The sequence below is a fragment of the Dinoponera quadriceps genome, unplaced genomic scaffold (assembly GCF_001313825.1).
Source record: "Dinoponera quadriceps isolate SergipeBrazil2010 unplaced genomic scaffold, ASM131382v1 scaffold399, whole genome shotgun sequence".
NCBI classification, from domain to species: Eukaryota; Metazoa; Arthropoda; class Insecta; order Hymenoptera; family Formicidae; genus Dinoponera; species Dinoponera quadriceps.
Window position 1 is genome coordinate 584,080 of NW_014554512.1, and position 18,743 is coordinate 602,822.

General features: G+C 38.6%; 2 protein-coding genes across 15 annotated transcripts in view; one reads left to right on the top strand and one right to left on the bottom strand.

The window, feature by feature from the left end:
• The window catches only part of LOC106751716 (peripheral plasma membrane protein CASK), a 200,519-nt gene that overhangs the window by 7,236 nt on the left and 174,540 nt on the right, over positions 1-18,743 (top strand). For 10 of the 12 annotated variants that reach the window (XM_014632749.1, XM_014632750.1, XM_014632748.1 and 7 more), the window contains exons 2-6: positions 8,049-8,161; positions 10,996-11,101; positions 12,216-12,293; positions 14,109-14,284; positions 18,665-18,736. In XM_014632749.1, coding sequence (XP_014488235.1) covers positions 8,049-8,161; positions 10,996-11,101; positions 12,216-12,293; positions 14,109-14,284; positions 18,665-18,736 — 545 coding nt within the window. Of the gene's footprint in view, positions 1-1,931; positions 2,045-8,048; positions 8,162-10,995; positions 11,102-12,215; positions 12,294-14,108; positions 14,285-18,664; positions 18,737-18,743 lie in introns of all 12 variants that reach the window. The other 2 variants (XM_014632759.1, XM_014632754.1) reach the window with 2 other exon arrangements.
• LOC106751719 lies at positions 388-18,244 on the bottom strand. Of its 3 annotated transcripts, XR_001375090.1 has the most exons (5): positions 18,082-18,244; positions 3,127-3,300; positions 2,560-3,043; positions 1,460-2,186; positions 388-1,380 (listed from the first exon to the last, which is right to left on the bottom strand). XR_001375090.1 is itself a non-coding variant. In XM_014632767.1 (4 exons), exons 2-4 carry the CDS (start codon positions 3,188-3,190, stop codon positions 1,514-1,516), a joined length of 1,221 nt encoding a protein of 406 aa, XP_014488253.1. In that variant the 5' UTR covers positions 3,191-3,192; positions 18,082-18,244; the 3' UTR covers positions 388-1,513. The 3 variants fall into 3 exon arrangements, 2 of the variants coding, with proteins under 2 accessions (XP_014488253.1, XP_014488252.1); XM_014632767.1 differs by having other exon boundaries at positions 388-2,186; positions 3,127-3,192; XM_014632766.1 differs by having other exon boundaries at positions 388-2,186.

Here is an 18,743-nt window from a genome sequence, read left to right on the forward strand (position 1 = left end):
TAATATGCTCTTTTCATATGTTGTATTTAATAATTCGCTCTCATTTAGTTGGCATATTGTGCTGCATTGTTCTGCTTCAGTTTATTTATAACTACATTACTGTAATATAAATATACATATTGGATGCGTGATGAATTTGAATAGAATTGTTTTTTTAAACGAACTTCAGTGAATATATTCTGTTCATGCGTATTGCTCTTTCTCTTATGAAATTTGTGCCGTAATTTTGACCTTAACGATCTTAATTACCGTTAAAAACTATAAGAAAAAATTACGATAATTAACTTCTAAAATGATTTTTTCTATTATTTAATATGTGTCGCCATTAAACATACAGTGTAAATAAAATAGAACACTATCACATAGATTGCAATTTCCTTTATTTAGTACTATTTGCTAATATTTGATTATGTGTTATTATTTGACTACTGTTACTGTTCTAACGATTACATATAGAAGTTTTATTTACTCCTATCATAAATGAATCAATAAATTTAAAATAATACGCAAATGATATAAACAAATATCGCACGCGTGTGAACGTGATTTCCTACAAATATTTCTTCTCCGTATTATACACATCTTTATCAGTACAGCATGTTGTAAGATTTGACATTCTCTCGTAACGTGATATTTTACTTCCATTAACTTCCACTTTTTTGGAAAAAACAGTCAACGTTAAACTTCGTCCGTTGTTTGCACGTACAGATTTGTCGCGTCTCTCGGTCTACGAAAGATATCCAGTATCTTTCCTGCGAGAAACGAGTCCTCTTGCAAAATTATGACGCAGATAACTGTCCGGAAACTTGAGTCTTTAAAAATAAATCTTGCTTTATCGTACTCGAGATAAAGTTGACTCATATCTGATTAACATGTAATTTTTCAAGAATACTTTTTAGTGCAACGCGTCATGCACGAGTGATTCTTGTTTCAACGTATCGAAATAATTCCTTCAGGGCAATTTGTCTTAATAAGAAGTTGTATCCCCATGTTACGTGATTTATGTCTACGTGATGCATTCGTTTAATAACTCATTTGTTCTTGAGACGCTACGTATTTCTCTCTGGGTCTGGTGCATTTTGGAAATCGGCCAGCCGGGTCACTGCAATCCAATACGGTTTGTTCCGTACAAGCTTTATCAGAGAGTTCTCTCTATTAAATAGCTTTACAATAATTTTATATTAGAATCAAACGAGATGCAAATCTTCTATACAATAGATAAAAATATCACAAATGAGTCGTCAAATTTATAAAGGTTGTTAAAAATTTGTTAAGATAATTTGACGGGGCGTATGAATTGCATTTCAATTTTTTTGTCAATACCTAACATAAATCGTAAAATATTTTTCGCGGTAGTGACTTATGATTGCGTTGTAATATCTGAAAACATTAAATATGAAGAGAAAACTGAAAATTATAAGAATTAATCTGTCAGGATAGCAAATTTCATTATTTCTACCTAATACTGCGATATGTACAAAATCGGAGTCCACTGGAGTGATTCGTTTTCATATCATTTTAAAAGACCGGTCACATGAAAATTTGGTATTTCGGACACCTTTCTTCGTAACTCATTGACAGAGCATGCGTAAGAAAAACCGGCCGTGATATTGTTCGGAGACCAGTTTAGCCACTTGATCTGTTTAGTGACGTCCGTACAGAGGTACAGAGATTTGATGTCTGCGATCGACTCTACGAATGGATCGTTTAGGCCCACAAACGCGGTACCCTTCTTGAGCAACGGGTCGTAGACGATCTTCCAAAAGTATTTAGGTACGGGCAAAATTCGACGTTCGGGGTACAAGTATATGGGCTGTTGTATGCTATTAATATCCGCCATGGTCATCTGACCGTATACTCCCGTGTAAACATCGAGTTCCAATTGCCGATTTTTAGCCACGTCCCTGATGCTGTTTTCTAAAAATTTCCAGTTACCACCATTGAAGGACTGCCATTGAGGCATGACGTTCAAAAACCAAAAAGTGCCGTTCTGCTGGGAACCGTACACGAAGTCCGCTTTGGCCGCTAGATGACCGCGAGCGAGGTACTGCACTGATTTGCGTAATCGTCCCCTCAGCAACTCGGACGATCCCAGAATTTTAGTGAGAGTCTCATTCTGGGTGTCGAATTGATATAGATTGTCCACGCTTATTCCTTGATAAAACTTGCCCTGCTTGAATCGCGGTCTGAAACAAGCGATCATCGGTTAAGCACGATCTCATATTTTCTTTCATAATACTACGTTTGTAATGCAAGCACTGTGCATTTTCCAGCTTACGTTTTTTCTCGCAATGATCGTATTATAGTCATAATTTTATTAAAAACTGTAAAAGATAGCTCTGTTAATTGTTTATTGCAACTGGATTAGCAAATACGATACATTTATTTTACCAGGTATGCGATATAGGTTAATTTTATTTGAATATTCTCAAAATTTTTTAATTTTGTACTCTTTATGGTATTTTCACGAAGATAAAGAACACTTAAATTTATCCAAAAATCCTCTAGAAAAAGATATGCAGGCGAATAACGGAACATTTCGTAATTAGAAGATCTCACCTAGGATATCCTTTCTGGAAACTGTCGATGTGTCTCGTCATCCGGAACTTCGTATAATATGTCGCATACGTTCGGTCGTCACGACATATTTCAATAGTAGGAATGAAGGTGTTGCCCATGTAGAAACCAATTTCAACGGAGGTATGCTTGCAGGCGTAATGTGGCGGTTTCATGTATTTGGTACTATCCACAGCGTTCTTCGCGCAAATTAAGCTCGAAAAATCGTAGGTACCTCCATTCACGTGAAACAACTTATTTCGTAAACAGACCGCTTCGGCTTTTTCACCCCAAACTTCGTTTTTGAGATAATTATTCTTGCCTGGACATGCCAAAACAATGGTAGCGCCCGCGCGTATTCGCAATATCCCATCGTTGTTTTCCGGATACAGGAAACTTTTATAACTGTTGTTCTCTCTCAGTATCAACGGTTGAGGCTCTTTAAGATCGCCTTGTGGGTAATTTATGAAGATCGTACAGTCGGCACCTAAAAATTATTAGTATAATAACACGTCTATGAATAAATGAAATATTCGCGAATATTTAACGTTATTAAAGAAATTAGATTACCAACGTTTGTTGAGCTTAAGAGTATCCAAGTGACATATGCAAGAAACGGGACGATCACCAACATGACTGTTCCCGGATGGTTGTACGGTTAAAAAGAAGCCGCAGTGAATTACGCCACAGTGAAGAAAGCAAAGAATTACGCAGTTTGGTTAACAACGTACACTCGTCAACTTGCTATGTATACATAAAAGAGACGGTAACTGTGAAAATTTCGAGCAGATATCAGCCGTTATGTGAATAAGATAACGTCAAGTGTCGTTGTTTACAAATCATGTTCGCTTCAGTTACGCGGAAACGGTGCTGATATGTGGACGCAGATAAAAAATCTTGCCCGTAATTTTCTTTTTGGCGAAGTTGCAGGCGATCTTTCGTTTAATTCGCATTTTAATGACTAAAAGAATATTCGGTAGTCTTGCAGCACTCTGCATATCCGAACTGGGTAGCAGAAAGATTCACTCGGCGCCAGCGCCGTAGAAAGATCTTCAATGCGATGTTACAATTCATTGCTTCTAAAGTAGGGACACACAGTAAGCTACCGTCGACTCGCTCGGGAATTTTGGTATTGCATGCAAATTCATGTATGTAAATGCTACCGTTTCTCGTTATTATACTGTATGGGTGTATTATATCGCCAGAGGCAAGCAATGCTTGATTCGATTAATTTGAATATGTCCTAATTAACTGACGGGATACAGGCTATTAAATATATACGCGATATGATTAATATATATGAATATAAAAATAATATTTATTAATACTTACTCGAATTTTACATTAGACAGTATGCTTTTTAATAATATTGTTCACAGGAAAAAAAATGTTAAATTCAAGTAAATAATTACTCCAATATTCCTTAGCAAATTTTTACTTGGATCAAGTAACATGTTAGTAAGTTTTAAGTAATATTTTAATTTATTTAATTCAAATAAAAAAATATATTAAAGTAATTATTTTATGCTAAATATACTAAGAAGTATTAAAGTCATTATTTACTTGAATCTCATTTTGTTCTCCGGGTATATATATTAAATATTTTTGGACCTTTTGGAACGGCCCTAAACCTCTTTAAAATTCTCTAAAATTATAACCGACTCGAGGAATGAACCGGATCGGCAAAATTCTCGTGTATTTGTATGCGTTGATATTCTTCATACTGTTAACTAAAGTGCCGTATAAATTTAACAAATACCCAAGTTCGTAGGAAGCGGGCGAAATCGAGTCTCATTATTACGAACTCCTGTGCCAAGTAATAAGCAACTCATGATAGTAATACATGGAAGCAAGGCTACGTAATATCAGCGCGACGGCGCGGCTTAAGTTTAACAGAGCCATAGAAGGAGAGACGAGTACTGTGCCGCATTTATGTGCTACGTTTCGGTTGACCGTAGCACGTGTGATCTGTACGTGTCGATAAGAGTAACTGCGGAAAGTACGCGCGATGCCAAAGCGAACTGAATAACCTGACGAGAAGAGGGTCAGTCGGGACTAAAAGGAGGTATTTTAGCGGGTTAAACGAATCCCGCTGAATCTCGTGAACATCGTCTGCCAGAGACGTTATTTATTCCCGAGTTTCGCTAACAATCCCATTTAGCGGTTTCAATTCCCCATCCTTCCCTCTTCTTGCCGCGGTCGGTCGCGTCCGTCATCGTGCCTCCAATAACGCGGAAACGAATGAAGTATAGAGACGGAGTGTTAATGTTTGACCGGCGTATCTCGACGATGTACTCTGGCACCGAGTGCGGCTGGTTTACACGAGGCAACGTTCGAGATCCAATTATGATAAATTTATCGACGTGCTCCGCCGAAGAAAGTTACCAGTGAAAACGCCTTTATATTAATGCGCGCATAATTCGCGTCTCGCATAACGGTATAATCCGTTAGATACAATTACAAGATGTAGTGCAAAGCGCATAGAATTGTTCACCTGAAACGTTTGTCAAAGAGACATCACAAGGAGAGAGTTATAACAATGGTATACGAAGTATGAAGAGAACGTGTTCTTACAGACGTAATTATACGGCCTACTTTCGGTCGCGTAAAACGACCAATTCCGCTTTATCGAGCTCTTGATTAGGCTATAAATCAGCAATTTGGGCGCAGCATGTTCTAATCAACGGCAAGTTATGTTGAGCTAGCGTAAGTTACGGCTACGGCGTGAGCAGCATGCTGTCTGGATCCACGTGAAATTTCAAACAGGTTGAACGCCACACGCCGAGCCGATATCCTAATTGCCATTTTCGGAAGGGAGAGGGAGGGGGCAGAATTCTGTATGAAACGCGATCGCACGTAGCCGCGATATTCTCCGAGAGTCTTCGACCTAACTGGCATTGAACGGCGGGCAAAGTTCAATTGCGACGGATTCGAGGTTCAATTTACAATGGCCGGGAGGTTAAATACGCATCCGAGACGACGGTGAGAACGTGTGCGCTATCGGTACCCACGTGCGCTCTATAAAAAGAAATGCTATTCATGTACGTTATATCAGCATAGCATGATATTTAATGAAACGTGTAGGGAATTCTGTAAATCGATAAGTCTCGATCTATCGTTTGCAACAGAGGCGTGCCGTTCGATTGCGCGCTACGTTGAAAGATCGACGAAAAAATTTAAGAGCCTGTACATACACATACACACTCGCGTGCACACGACACATATCGCATTCGCTCGAACGGAAAGGTAAAAGATGTTCGGGTGCGTATTTTCTCCCAAGCGGGAAATCGTTTTCGAATGTAGGCCGCAGTAGTATTTGACCCCCTCTGAAACTGACGAGATGTCAATAACTTCTCATAAAAGGCGGATTACGCCCTCGTGCCAATCGCTTTACGAAGGCCTTAAGGCACTCGAGGGCCGTGTCTTGCAAGAGAGCTTTTAACAACGAAAAACGAGAGTGGATGTATTCAGTGACTGATAATGTACCGGAGACAGACAGCCAGCGCATGTGTTGAACGAATTACATGGGCGTATTTTTGAGAGAATGCACATCGCGTGTCGTATTGATTTATTGTCTTATGTTAGAAATGCATCGAAGGATGCAACGGGCCGTGCTCTTCAGACGAAAAGTACAGTTGTACGGTGCTTTATTTTTCGTAGAAAATGTCAATGTCGTTTCGACTAGTTCTCTCCATTTGTTGAAATTCAAATTTTCAATTTTTGAAGAATTTTGAAAAGAAGTTTTGGATGATATAAAGATAATGAGGCATCCTCCGAAGGAATAACGGGCTATTACTGTGCAGATAATACATAAAGAAAACTTTACACGATTTATTGATAACGTATGTAGGAGTTCGATGACGCATCATCATCACCGTGCAACCCGCGAGGGCAGATGCTTGCGTCTGAAGCTATACGCACACAATTCTCCATTGTGGATTTTCATGAATTCCATGAATGCGCGTGTGGTTATTATTCGATGGATAACCAAGACCGCCAAGTTCAACCCTTAAGTACACACCTGATTACGTGACCTACTCGTACGCACACAGAGTGCGTGTCCGTTTCAGAACCATGCATCTCACGCGCTTTAGTCGCACAATGTCGATACAGAGAAATTCCAACTGTCAATTTCCATCCTTGACTTAGAGATAATCTGAGAACAGACCGTCTGATATACGTAATGTTTCTCGTTTCTTCTATTTCTAAGTCGCAAATTGATGTCGAGTCTTTTTCTTTCGAAATATCGACGTTTTGTTCGATATTTATCTTCTGTGTGTACAAGCCACCGGGTAATGCTGGCTAAAGATAACCATAATATATACGATTGTCTAGTGATATAGATATATATACTTTTAAGAAGTGGTCACCTTATCGGAAACGACATATTGGTCATCTATTAGACATGTATACGGAGAAAGAGCAGTGTATTTTAAAACGTACGATATTTTAGACTTGGCAGAGGAAAACTTTTGTACCCTCGTTAATTTTCAGCGTCAAAGTTAATTTTGATGTTGAAATTATTGGTCGCCACAAAATTATCTTCGAAATTCTTTTATAGTTCCCTGTTTTCATAGATCTTCTCGTAATCGCTATACGTCGGATGACGATGCTGCTTTCTCACTTACCAAATGTTGAGAAGTTCAGGTACTTCAAATGAATTTCTTTAGTTGAAGAAATTCATTTGACGTACCTTTCTTTAGCTAAAGGAATTCATTCGAAGTATCTTAATTCTTTAATGCCTGGTAGGTGAGTCATCAACAAAAATATTTGACAAATTTGCGACAAGTGCGGACTGGCCCTTCTGGTCATCATCATTTTAATTGAAGCTCCGTGAAATTTTCACGTGGATATAGGATGTGACTGCAAATGTAACGCGTCTAATTTACATGTACGCGTAGGAAAAGTAAAGAGCCACAGCGCACGTGACATTTAAAAATGGCGTCAGGTGACCGGAAGGACATGACCTTGATCGAAAAAACGATGTCAAAGAAATCTCAAGATATTAATCCTTTAACACCGGAACTCGAAAATTTTTTTACAACGCCCTCATACACCTCAACGTTTTTTTCTCTTTTGGTTGGTGTGTATCGAAATCAATAAAGTGTGAATTTCACATCTCATATTTTTAGCGGGGTTGGGAGCTGTATTTCGTAAATAAATGCACGCGCTGAGTAAAAATTGATTAAAGAATAAATTATTTAGAAGAACAAGTTTTTGGCGCGGTCGTTCAGACATACGCGACACTAAAGCTTTGAAACATTGATTCAAAGAAAGCTAAAAGATGTAAAAAAGTGTTTTCCCGATAAAATTCATTGCTCTCTTTCCTGGAGCATTAACACCATACGATATCGTGTACCCGCATTGATCCACCTATCGACGTATCGTATTTATAATTCGCGCGAATTATGCAGACAACGTGCGTAATTCGTACTTGAGAAACTACCGCGAGCGTAATTATTATTATTAACGTCTCGCTTGTATTGTTGCAGAGGTCCATTTAGCGTCGTTCGGAAGTGCATTCACCGTCAGACCGGGCAGATTTTCGCCGTAAAAATTGTCGATGTGGCGAAGTTCACCTCTAGTCCTGGTCTCAGCACTGCGGGTGAGTCTAACGTTACGGTTGGCGCATGAGACAACACCCGTTGCTAATTAGCGGCCGGAGCTATCATTTTTCGATTTCGATGAGCTTCCGAGGTAGATTATACATGAAGCCGATTCACACAAGACACGCGTATTTTCTTTGTGTGTGACATTGCGTGAATTTACGCTTCGAAAATAGAAACCATTAATCGAAGCTAATATTCGATATATTTGGCTTTGATCGAATATATTTTTAAACTTATAAAATAAAAAAAACGAGAAATTAATTTAAATTGGAATATTTTCCTAATATTTTGCGATATTTATAATTGACTCCATATTTTTTGTAGCTTTGGTTTTTTTTTATTAAAAAAAGTTAAATGATAACGAAGCGCATTTAATATCCTGCGTTTTTGACTGAAACATTATTTCTATACTTTTTATTATTTCTGCAATCTTCGGGCTGAATAGGACATATCAATATAGCTTTGAATGTGACTGTTTCAATTTTTTGTCTAAACGAAGAGATATGGAAAAATTTCCTGTTTTTGGACCGTTTTGTCATACAGGGCCTATCAAAATTGGAGAGTAACAGTTCCTATCGTTTTCTTATAAATAGCCAATTATTAATTTTCGTCGGGTGCTCGAAACAAGACATGTACTTCCCCATTCCGTCCTCTGACAGCGTACGACAACGTTTTAGTATACGACCGGCGTAACGTGGATTCGAGTCGTGAACCGACGCGCGAACCATTGTGCAATTGAATGGAAAGGCGGACCATTGTCGCCGCGCACATTTTTCGGGGGTTTAACCCAACATATCGGCCGACAGGCCGAGACGATATACGACAAGCATTGTTTCAAAAACCGGTTTTCTCTATTAAAGCGCGCGTTTTTTGGGGGAGAGAGAGAGAGAGGAAAATGATTTCTATCGACCGAGACAAGCGAAATTATGCTAAATACACCATGTAAATTCATTAGCCAACAGACAATCCGGGCTAACATATATTCGGCCCGAATTCCTCTCGGTAATTATAAAAATGATATGAAACGTCAATTTTTTTGACGACAGAGAAGATTGTTTTTTGAAACGACATCCATCGTATAATCATCGAATTCGTGTCATAAGTTTTTGTGATAACGTGAGGTCAGAGGCTACAATTTCCACATCGAAAATATCTTGCTGAATTGCGTCGTTAATAGCGAAGCAGGTGTTCCGCCAAGATCCCATATGGGATCTTTGGGAATACCGCGAAGCATATGCGAACGGAGTTTGATATTTCGCTCCTTGCGGCAGGCTATAACTATACATGAGACGAGACATTTGTTTCGCCAGAGGGAAATGTCAGGATATTACGGAGCTGCTTTGTCCGTTTTCCTTTCTGTCGTATCTAATATATTCGTTACGCGATCTTATTGCATTTATAATAAAAATTTACGTTACATATGTCAGTGCTTTTCAACTCTCCATGCTGCAAGCATTACTAGAACGTCAGTAAAAATCTTGAACTGTCGCTGCATCTTTCAAGTATTGTAGAAAGAGAGAGAGAGAGAGAGAGAGAGAGAGAAAAACTTCGTCGGACGAATTAAATCTTTTAATCAAGAGCGTATTGCCGAACTGAGCTGTAAATAGAAGGGAAAGAAAAACTTTATTCTTCAGTAAATTTTAAGTGAAATTTACTTGAATGAAATTTACTCTTAATACGGTATTCAATTACAGTGATATTCATTGCCAAGTTGCAAAATGGCGCGGTGTAATGTTGCGACGAAAGTTTGGTCAAGGAAGTTAATATTTTGCCGCCTAAATTAATTAAAAAGTTTATGGATAGCATGATAGGCGATAAGTTTTGGCACGCCGTTCAATCTATTGAAATTTATTAATAATTAATTAACATAGATTAAAATTTTATCAATGATTTTATTGTTATTTTTATTATTATTTTATTAACTTGAGAGGATAATTAATATTGGTTCTCACGCAAAAATATATACAAATTCCTAGAAATAATAAAAGAATTATATGTTTAAACGTACGAGTCTTCATTTGTAACTAAAGCAAATGGTTTCTTATATCATCTTTCTGCAATGCATTTTTTTTTTTCATTTAATATATCTGAAAGATACGATAGCTTGTGTCACTACAGGCAGATCCAGTAGCTTTATCCGAGATTTCAGATTCCATCGCAGATACGGCATCTAAATTGCCTTTGGTAAAAACGATCTGGGAAATGAAGTTTTTATATTCGTTTCAGATACGATAGCGAGAGTTTCATTTAACCGGAATAGGCTTAAGATTATCCATATTCAAAGTGTTTATCCCGTTCAAATATTGCTTTTATCTCTAATTTTTAATTGCATGTCCGTGCTTAGAATGTACGTATCTATAATTTATAATAACGTTAATTTTCTGTCCTGAATGATATGATATATGAGACCAATATTGAAATTTCAAACACTAGTTAGTAAATATTAATGATATTTATTTTCCAGATAAATTACACTTGCCTCGTAACTAGTTTATATTATTTATCTTAATATAATACATATATATGTTTCGTCATGTATTTCACTCGAAGCTCGAATTTAATTCGAAGTTAATCTTTTCACAGCGGAAGTTCGATGAAGCGCTATTTGTTGCACCTTCGTAATTATATTAAAATCTCTAATATTTTAGTAACTTGTTCTAGTAACCACGTACTTCGAGTTTATTTTCTAGCGAGATAAAACTCGCTTTATAATAAAATGGAGAATTACGGTTTCGTTATTTCGCGACTGAAACTCACATTCGGTGCAAAAACACATTTTACATGTGGGAAAGCCATCTGTTGTGTAAAATCCACATTTCGCATGTTTTAGATTTAAAACGGGAAGCTACAATATGCCATATGTTGAAACATCCGCACATTGTGGAGTTACTGGAGACTTACAGTTCTGAGGGCATGTTATACATGGTGTTCGAATAGTAAGTATATAGAAAACAAACTTGCTTTATATTTTGATGAGAAGTCATATCTTCTGTAATTTAACATATTAATGCGTAACATTTGATAGTAGCAATCTGTACAGCAAACGTGTTTATATGTCATACCCACGTTCAATATTTATCTATCTATCTTATCTACCTTGATATTGCGATTTCAAATCTTGTAAGATTAAGGCTGCAGGAAATGCAGCAGAGATTATCATAGTAGTGCGCTGTCAATCGTGAACTTTAAGCCAGTTTTTTTTTTTTAGAAAAGCGACTTTTGAAACGAAAGACGTCAATCTCGTCCTTTATAAGCCAACAATTCTATTTTGTAATTTTCCTAATATGATTATTATCTTCGATCCAACGAAATGTTACGTTATACGTCGCGCAGAGCGGGAGATCGCATCGCGATCGTCGAAAATGAAAGTGTCGGCAAAATAAATACGCGACATTTCCTTAACGACTTTATCTTTGTTAGAGAAAGGCACGTTTTCCATTTGGTTATTTGCTATCTATTATAACGTTCTAACTAGTTCGCGCTATAATTGGATACACATATCCGAGATATTCTTGAAATAATCCACGTTATCGGATAAGATAGCCATGGTTTTTAATAGACTCGGGGGGCTCAAGGCGCTTTTTAACGAGACTTAAAATAATACACTCTGCCGCACCCTGTTACTTCCTTTTCACGATACACCGTTTCATTTGCTACGTGGAATTACTTATTGGCGGCAATATTTCACCGTTATGTCAATACACGATCGCTATACGATTGATCATAGCGCGTACCTCCTTTTTTTATCGACAATCTTCCACGGATTGGTTGTGCACGGAGGACCACGCGCTTATATACCGCCCTATACTGGAAATATGAATAATAGATATAGATGGAGGATTAACGAAATAAAAATATTACAGTATATCTGAAATATGCAGAAATATGCACACAAGGTGTAATATTCCTCTGAGCCGCGCGGTTGATATTTTCATGTCATATTTACCTAGGCATATTTATTCTTGATCACGAAACTGTTATGGCACATGCAATATTCCGGCTGAAAATAGAGGGTGGTATGTTAATATCGCCCGTGTGTCTCTCTTTCAGTATGGATGGCTCTGATTTATGCTTCGAGGTTGTGAGACGAGCAACTGCCGGATTCGTATACAGCGAAGCGGTTGCTAGGTAAGAAAATTCATTACATGTATCATCGCGGCCCTTTATTCCTCTTCTTCCTTCTCCTCGCCGAACATACCGCGAACGTCGTTAATCCACCGCAGACAGTACATCCATTCGAACATTATTTCCTAAAGTTGAGCCCAGCATCATTTACTTTGGATGTGTAGAGCGCGATGTGCTGGCATCGTGCCGCACGAGCGTCATATAAGAGAATGTTCCACGCTATTTTGAGTTAAATGTTTCCAGAATCCTCGCTTCCCACCGCACTTATTCCGAAATTTCTTTTTCCGAAATTTAGTTCGCCATATTTTTTTAGTGATCGTAAAATCCTTCGGGAGAGAGAACTCGGTTCAGAAGGGGTCGCAAAATATCGCTCCCGATGAAACGCAATCTCGCGTTTCACCAGGTTAAAACATACTGTTGTGTTTGGCGGAACTGTTCTAATCTATTTATACGCTTCGTTAAATAAGACATATCAAGGCGAGACGAATCTGATAAATTAATTGCTCTTCCCGTGTTCTCTGTTCTGCAAGCGCGCGCATGTCTGCGTTTACTTGAAGCTCGCACTGAAATGTGATTACCGTCTGTATGTTACTCCTCGATATAATGCAAACGGATTCTCTCGAGAGGATATCCCTACGCTGTAATAAATCCCTGTCTCAATAAATCCTTGACTGCGATCCATTAGACTCGCTATATTCGTTTATATCACGTTTGAACTACGTATTCTTCATCCTGAAAGGATCCTATTAAAACTCATCTCGAATGTACCGTTATATCTTTGATGTTACGTGAAAGCCGTACAAAGTATTCTCAAATATGAGAGCAAAATATTCGGAACGTTATGCATTGTGAACTCTTTGATCTACATGCTTGAATATATTTATGCATTGATAAATATATCATCCCACGCTGATGTAACTTTTCAGATGTTTCTTTTCTCCCCTCTTAAATCATACGCCTTTCTTTTTTGTCTGATGTCCCGTCCCCCAGTATCCAACATGTTCCTTCGCTAATATCGCAAAGCAAATATACGAATGGAAATATGCGAATATTCATCACGTGCAATATAGTATCGTATCAAAGTCTGCTTTGATTGATAGGCAAAAGCGCCAAGAGTACAGTAAAGAAAGAACCGCATTATTTGGTTGTTCATGTGATACACCGTATACTTCCCATCATCCTCTGTTTATACTTTTGGTTATACCGTGTTCTCAGGATTTTTCTCTTTATCAGAGACCGCATTTCTTTTCCTTTTGCGACCTGCAAGAGTGAAGTACACGGAGACGTCGAAAGTCAGTTTCAGCGAAAAATAATCATATTATAATAGGCCGCGCCCGAAAAGCGTTGCTCTGAAATGCAATTTTTCTCGCAAGAATTGGGGGAGATCGCGTGTGAATCTTTAATTAAATTCGCGTAATATAAAGACCGTCTCTCCCTATTCGACACGGTCTCGCACGCGGTAACTCAGGAACGTAACATTACACGATATTGCTATTTTATTCTTTTTGCGGCGAACTTTCGTGATCTAATCTGTAATTTAGATTCGTATCGTCATTGTTCGCCGTCCCCCAAGTCGCGCCTTCCGCGAGGGGATCGCTGGCACTTTGGGAGGGACTTTGTGGCGCAAAATCATTCCTTGACGTAACGAGGCGTACTTTAATCGCTCCATTTAAAATCTCGGAAAGAACTGGTTCTTTGTCCTGAAAGTGCTTCTCCGCCTCGTACTGGCTTCCCCTATTGTTCCAGGCTAAGGGCGTACCAGCCGTGACGTGCAGGTGCAAGCAGCGGCGCTTAAGAAAACTGCGCTTTCTTTTACAGTCACTACATGCGACAGATCCTCGAAGCGTTGCGTTACTGCCACGAGAACGACATTATTCATCGTGACCTGAAGCCGCAGTGCGCCCTTCTAGCTGGCAAGGAAAATTCCGCCCCGGTGAAGCTGCGCGGCTTCGGCGTCGCCGTGCAACTCCCGACATCGCAGTCTAATGGCGTTGGTACGTTCATACCTCCTCCTAATTCATTTACGTTTTCTTTCCGCGGTCCATTTTACGTGGCAGTTTGCATAGAGAATCACGTCGAAAGCCGCGCGATGTCAGCTCGGAGAGAACGGTCGTCTCGGCTATTATTAATGATCTCCTCTTTCAACTCGGCGGTTCTGTATGACACAACCACTATTATATAAAGATGAGTCTATAAATTTAACAACTGTGACGTTGGATTAATGTCTATTATGCGTGTACGCGCTTATAAAATTTAGCCGTTCAACCAAAAATACAGATTTTGGAATGCTGACGGTAGGATATGTCAGGTCGTTAACATGCTTTTTTACCGAGGAATTATTTTTCACGAAAAAATCAGAGCACAATCCGTGGAAAAGATTTTACGGCTGTGATATATTTAACGTTAATACACGGAAAGAGCGAGCAGAAATCATTACGGTATGGGTTTGTTAGGAAAGTTGTTAAGTTTGCATCAGAAGATTGTCGTAATTTTTTTTTATTACATCTTCTATTTCCTTCTTACATTTTCTCTCATATATACGTTCTTATTTTTACTTTTTCTTTTAATATGTAGTAGTTATTACGCGTACTTTAATTGAACTGGAAAAACCTAAAAATACCGTTTGCATCTGAAAGTTCTTCTCTCATTTCTATGTAAATGTCAGGTATATTTCTTACATCGAGTAGATTTCTACGGGCACTTTTGAGAAGTCTTTGAATATGTTGCGCCGCGGTGAAATTTTCTTATTAATGAAAATAACGCGAGAAACGTATATATCACATTTAATCCAATATCGCCATAATCGAGAATGGCCAACCGCACATTTTCGCAAAATGGGTACGGTGAATTTCGCTTTTTCATCTTGAAATAGCTTGTTCGAAACATTGTCGGTCAGAAAAAGTATGGCGTTCGAGACGAGTGAACATGTTGAATCAGGTGTATCGGTGAAGTTACGATAATGATCATACTTGAAAAAAACGTCAGCTACGGTATAAAATCGTCGAAGTATCAAAAAGAAAAATTTTTATTTTTAACGGGCTATGCAAATTCTCTCCGAGCTATACTCTACATGTCCTACCGTGACACAGTTCGTAAGAGCTGACGTCGTGCTGCTTTTAGCGCGGTAGCATTAAGTAAATTTTTCATAATATTTTTAAGTGAGGTCGGCGCTAGAAGACGCAAAATAGAGCAAGTTTCGGAATTATTATGGACAGGAAATAAGAAAAATATCAAGCAAAATAAACGAAACAGCATTTTATCGTGATTTACGACTTCTATAAAAATAGGACCTTTTGTTTTCCTTTATGACAGAGTAACGTTATTTATAACAGAGGAGGCTCTGTCAGTAATACAAGTATATTTAAATGCCATAAAAACGTAATGTTTCTCGGAATTAATAAATTTGAATGTAAAATTTATCGAGAACACTTTGCACTAGCGTCGACGTCAATTTCACATATAGTAAAAGCACACGTTAAACGTGAAATATACTTATGCGTAATTATACGCTTATTCTATCCGCAAACCACCTGAGAGGCACTATTTAATGCTCACAGGCGACTATCAAGGTTATTCATCGACGAACACGAAACGACGATAAATCATACATTTACAGTAAATTGTACATTAATTTCACTTTAATTACTCGAGTTCCTTTGAAACGTTAATTAAGTTTGCTTGCGCGCAGATAAACCGAATTTCGCGCGCTAAATTAATCGTCGAGCGTAAGTGTGATATTTAAGGCCTTTCGACAACGTGCACTTAATGATTTAACCATCTCGCAGATCATATTTTCTAATTATTCGCAAAATAATTTACAAGGTTATTGATAATTTGTTATTTTCCTCGATGAAGGGATCGATTTCGACAAACTGAGGAAAAATCGGAAATATTGAAAGAAAATAAAATATAGATGTACGCGGTTTTTGATATTTCCAGTTCAAATTAAATAAATCTATTACGTATAAGACAATCGCATACATTTCGGATATAATGGCTCAGTACATTTTTTACAAATAAACATTATATACAATATTAGTATAGATTTTACGCGATGAATTGTTGTATTAATTTTTCTGGAAGTTAATACTTTTAGTAAACGAATCGTTTTTTCCGAAGCACGTGGTTAGACCACAGACCAAAAATTAGAATATTAGATTTGTTTGCATTGTTTGTTACTAGCGTAAATGAGAAATTTATCGACGTGGGATATTTTCAGTTTTACCTGGTCAACAAAAAGCGATGTACTTTTTCAAGTAATTTTTATACATATTTTTTTTTAATTATATAATCGTCTATGTATATGTCGCTGTGTATCCGAAGAAGTTAATGTTAAATCGTTAACACCTCGCGAGACCCGTCGACCCGTTGACATTCAGCCGGATTAATTACGACAACGAATTTAACGAATGTCATTTAGCCGTGCGATCTCCATGTCACATATTGACGGGAGGAAGGAAGGAAACTGTAAAATATTCAGCGCGAGGAGAAGGGATGAATGCGTTCCCCGGGATAACGGAATTATTATCGAAGATGCGCCGACGTGTTTAACGGTGGATAAAGATGATTAAACTCGCAAAATGTGCTTCTCGCTCAACGCGCGCGTGTGTACAGCTTGGTTAAAGATTTTTTTCCCGGATATTATGACACGCGATATCACCTGCGGTGAAGATACGACTACAATAACCTTTACGATGGAGAGCGCTAAACGGTGGCTGACGGTGATATTATCGGATGCGGACGAGAAGCTCCGCTGAAAGCGCGCATTGAATATTGCCTCCTCAGAATTTGCAATTCAGATTTTTGTCTTTTTTCTAGTTTTTTTTTTCCTTTTTCTCTCTCTCTCTTTTTTTTTTACAAATACCGATACGATGGTTTCCTGTTCATCAAGCGTCACTTCAAAGACACTCGGTGTTTTTGTATCGTCTCTCTTTTGAATGCCCTACTCTGCGATTATTGGCTGGCTTGGTCGATGATTGGCGAATCACATTCGAAATTTCTCGGTGTTCGATGTGCAGAATGCAACGGCTTTTATCGGATTTCTTTCCTATGACAACCGTAATGCTCTCTTTTCTGATCAGCCTCAATCGATTGGTGTCTGTGCCTTTCTTTTACGATCTTTCGCTGCCTCGATATCGCATGGTTACACAGTAAGTAGAATGGCTCTTGCTGTTAGCAATACTCGTAGATATCGTTCTATCGACCGTTCGTTCTATCGCTACACCCTGAACTAATTTTGAATTTCTCTCGTGCGACCGTCCTCGCCGCGCGTTTTTAAAATTGATCGGTTCCGCACGTTGCCATGCGATATTAAAGCAGCGTCTTCGATCACGAAGCAAATCTCTTTATTATATCGCATAACTACTTGTCACTTGTATCGATATATTGACGATTGTCTTATTGATACTAAAACGAAGAGACGAGTGTCGCATTTACATCGCATTGCCGTTAAGAGCTGTTGATAGAACGCACGTTTTCGTTCGATCTTCCTTCCTACGACCTTTCCGTTCGTTTTATACGGTTAATAATCGGTCGAGGATGCAAGCTCGTTTATAAAGGTATAATGTGTGTGATTTAAATGATATGGAATAACGGTGCGACAGTGTTATATTATAGGTGGAAACTCTCACTGAACAAACTTCTTAATTACACCGAGATATCACCATGAAAATACAAAAACACGATAACGATCATTGCGAACAGCTACACACTCTTATGCGCGCGAGTTACGCGGCACAACAAAAGTTCCCGCCAATCGGTATTAGAATTTAATGACGATAAAAACTTTTACCTGCTAGGGTTAATTGCCTCCTCGCCCCGCTAAGACGTTACCGCTATTATATCGAGTCGGATATTAATCTCCTCTGACCCCAACGGCTCTTCGGCCTTTGCTCCTCTCAGTTTGAAACTAATTTGGCATTCTGAAAATGGAATAACGGCGTGGCGAGTATAGGCCCGACACTGGGAAACTGTCTCGCAAACTCGGGTACGCGACTTTTTATATGCGAGTTTTGTAATCGAATTAGCTTTATCTGCTATCTGCTTGAATCATTCTTCCATAGATAAAGGGTTTCCGGTAACGCGGTTTAATTCATAATCAAGCGAATCGTTTTAACAATTCCCTCTCAAGTTGCCTTCTTCTCTGAATTCTTCTCGTTCTACGCGCTCGTACGCCACCCGGGATTCGCGCGGGACACCGTCGTCTCGCGGAGAATGACGGGCTAAATGCTCCGATGAGAGCACCGATCGCACAGTTTACCACCGTGAACGTTTTCTCGCGGAATTGTGTTAGTTAGCCAGCGACAACGCGAGGAAAGCGCGTCGTTTGATTAACCGCACACTGATAACCTGAAATTTGGTTTCAATGAATACAGAATGTTACACGACCGAGTATCGGCAGTGTCTGAGCCCAAAGGGGCAGCTCTACTTGAAGGCCGACAGCGAGGGTAAGCC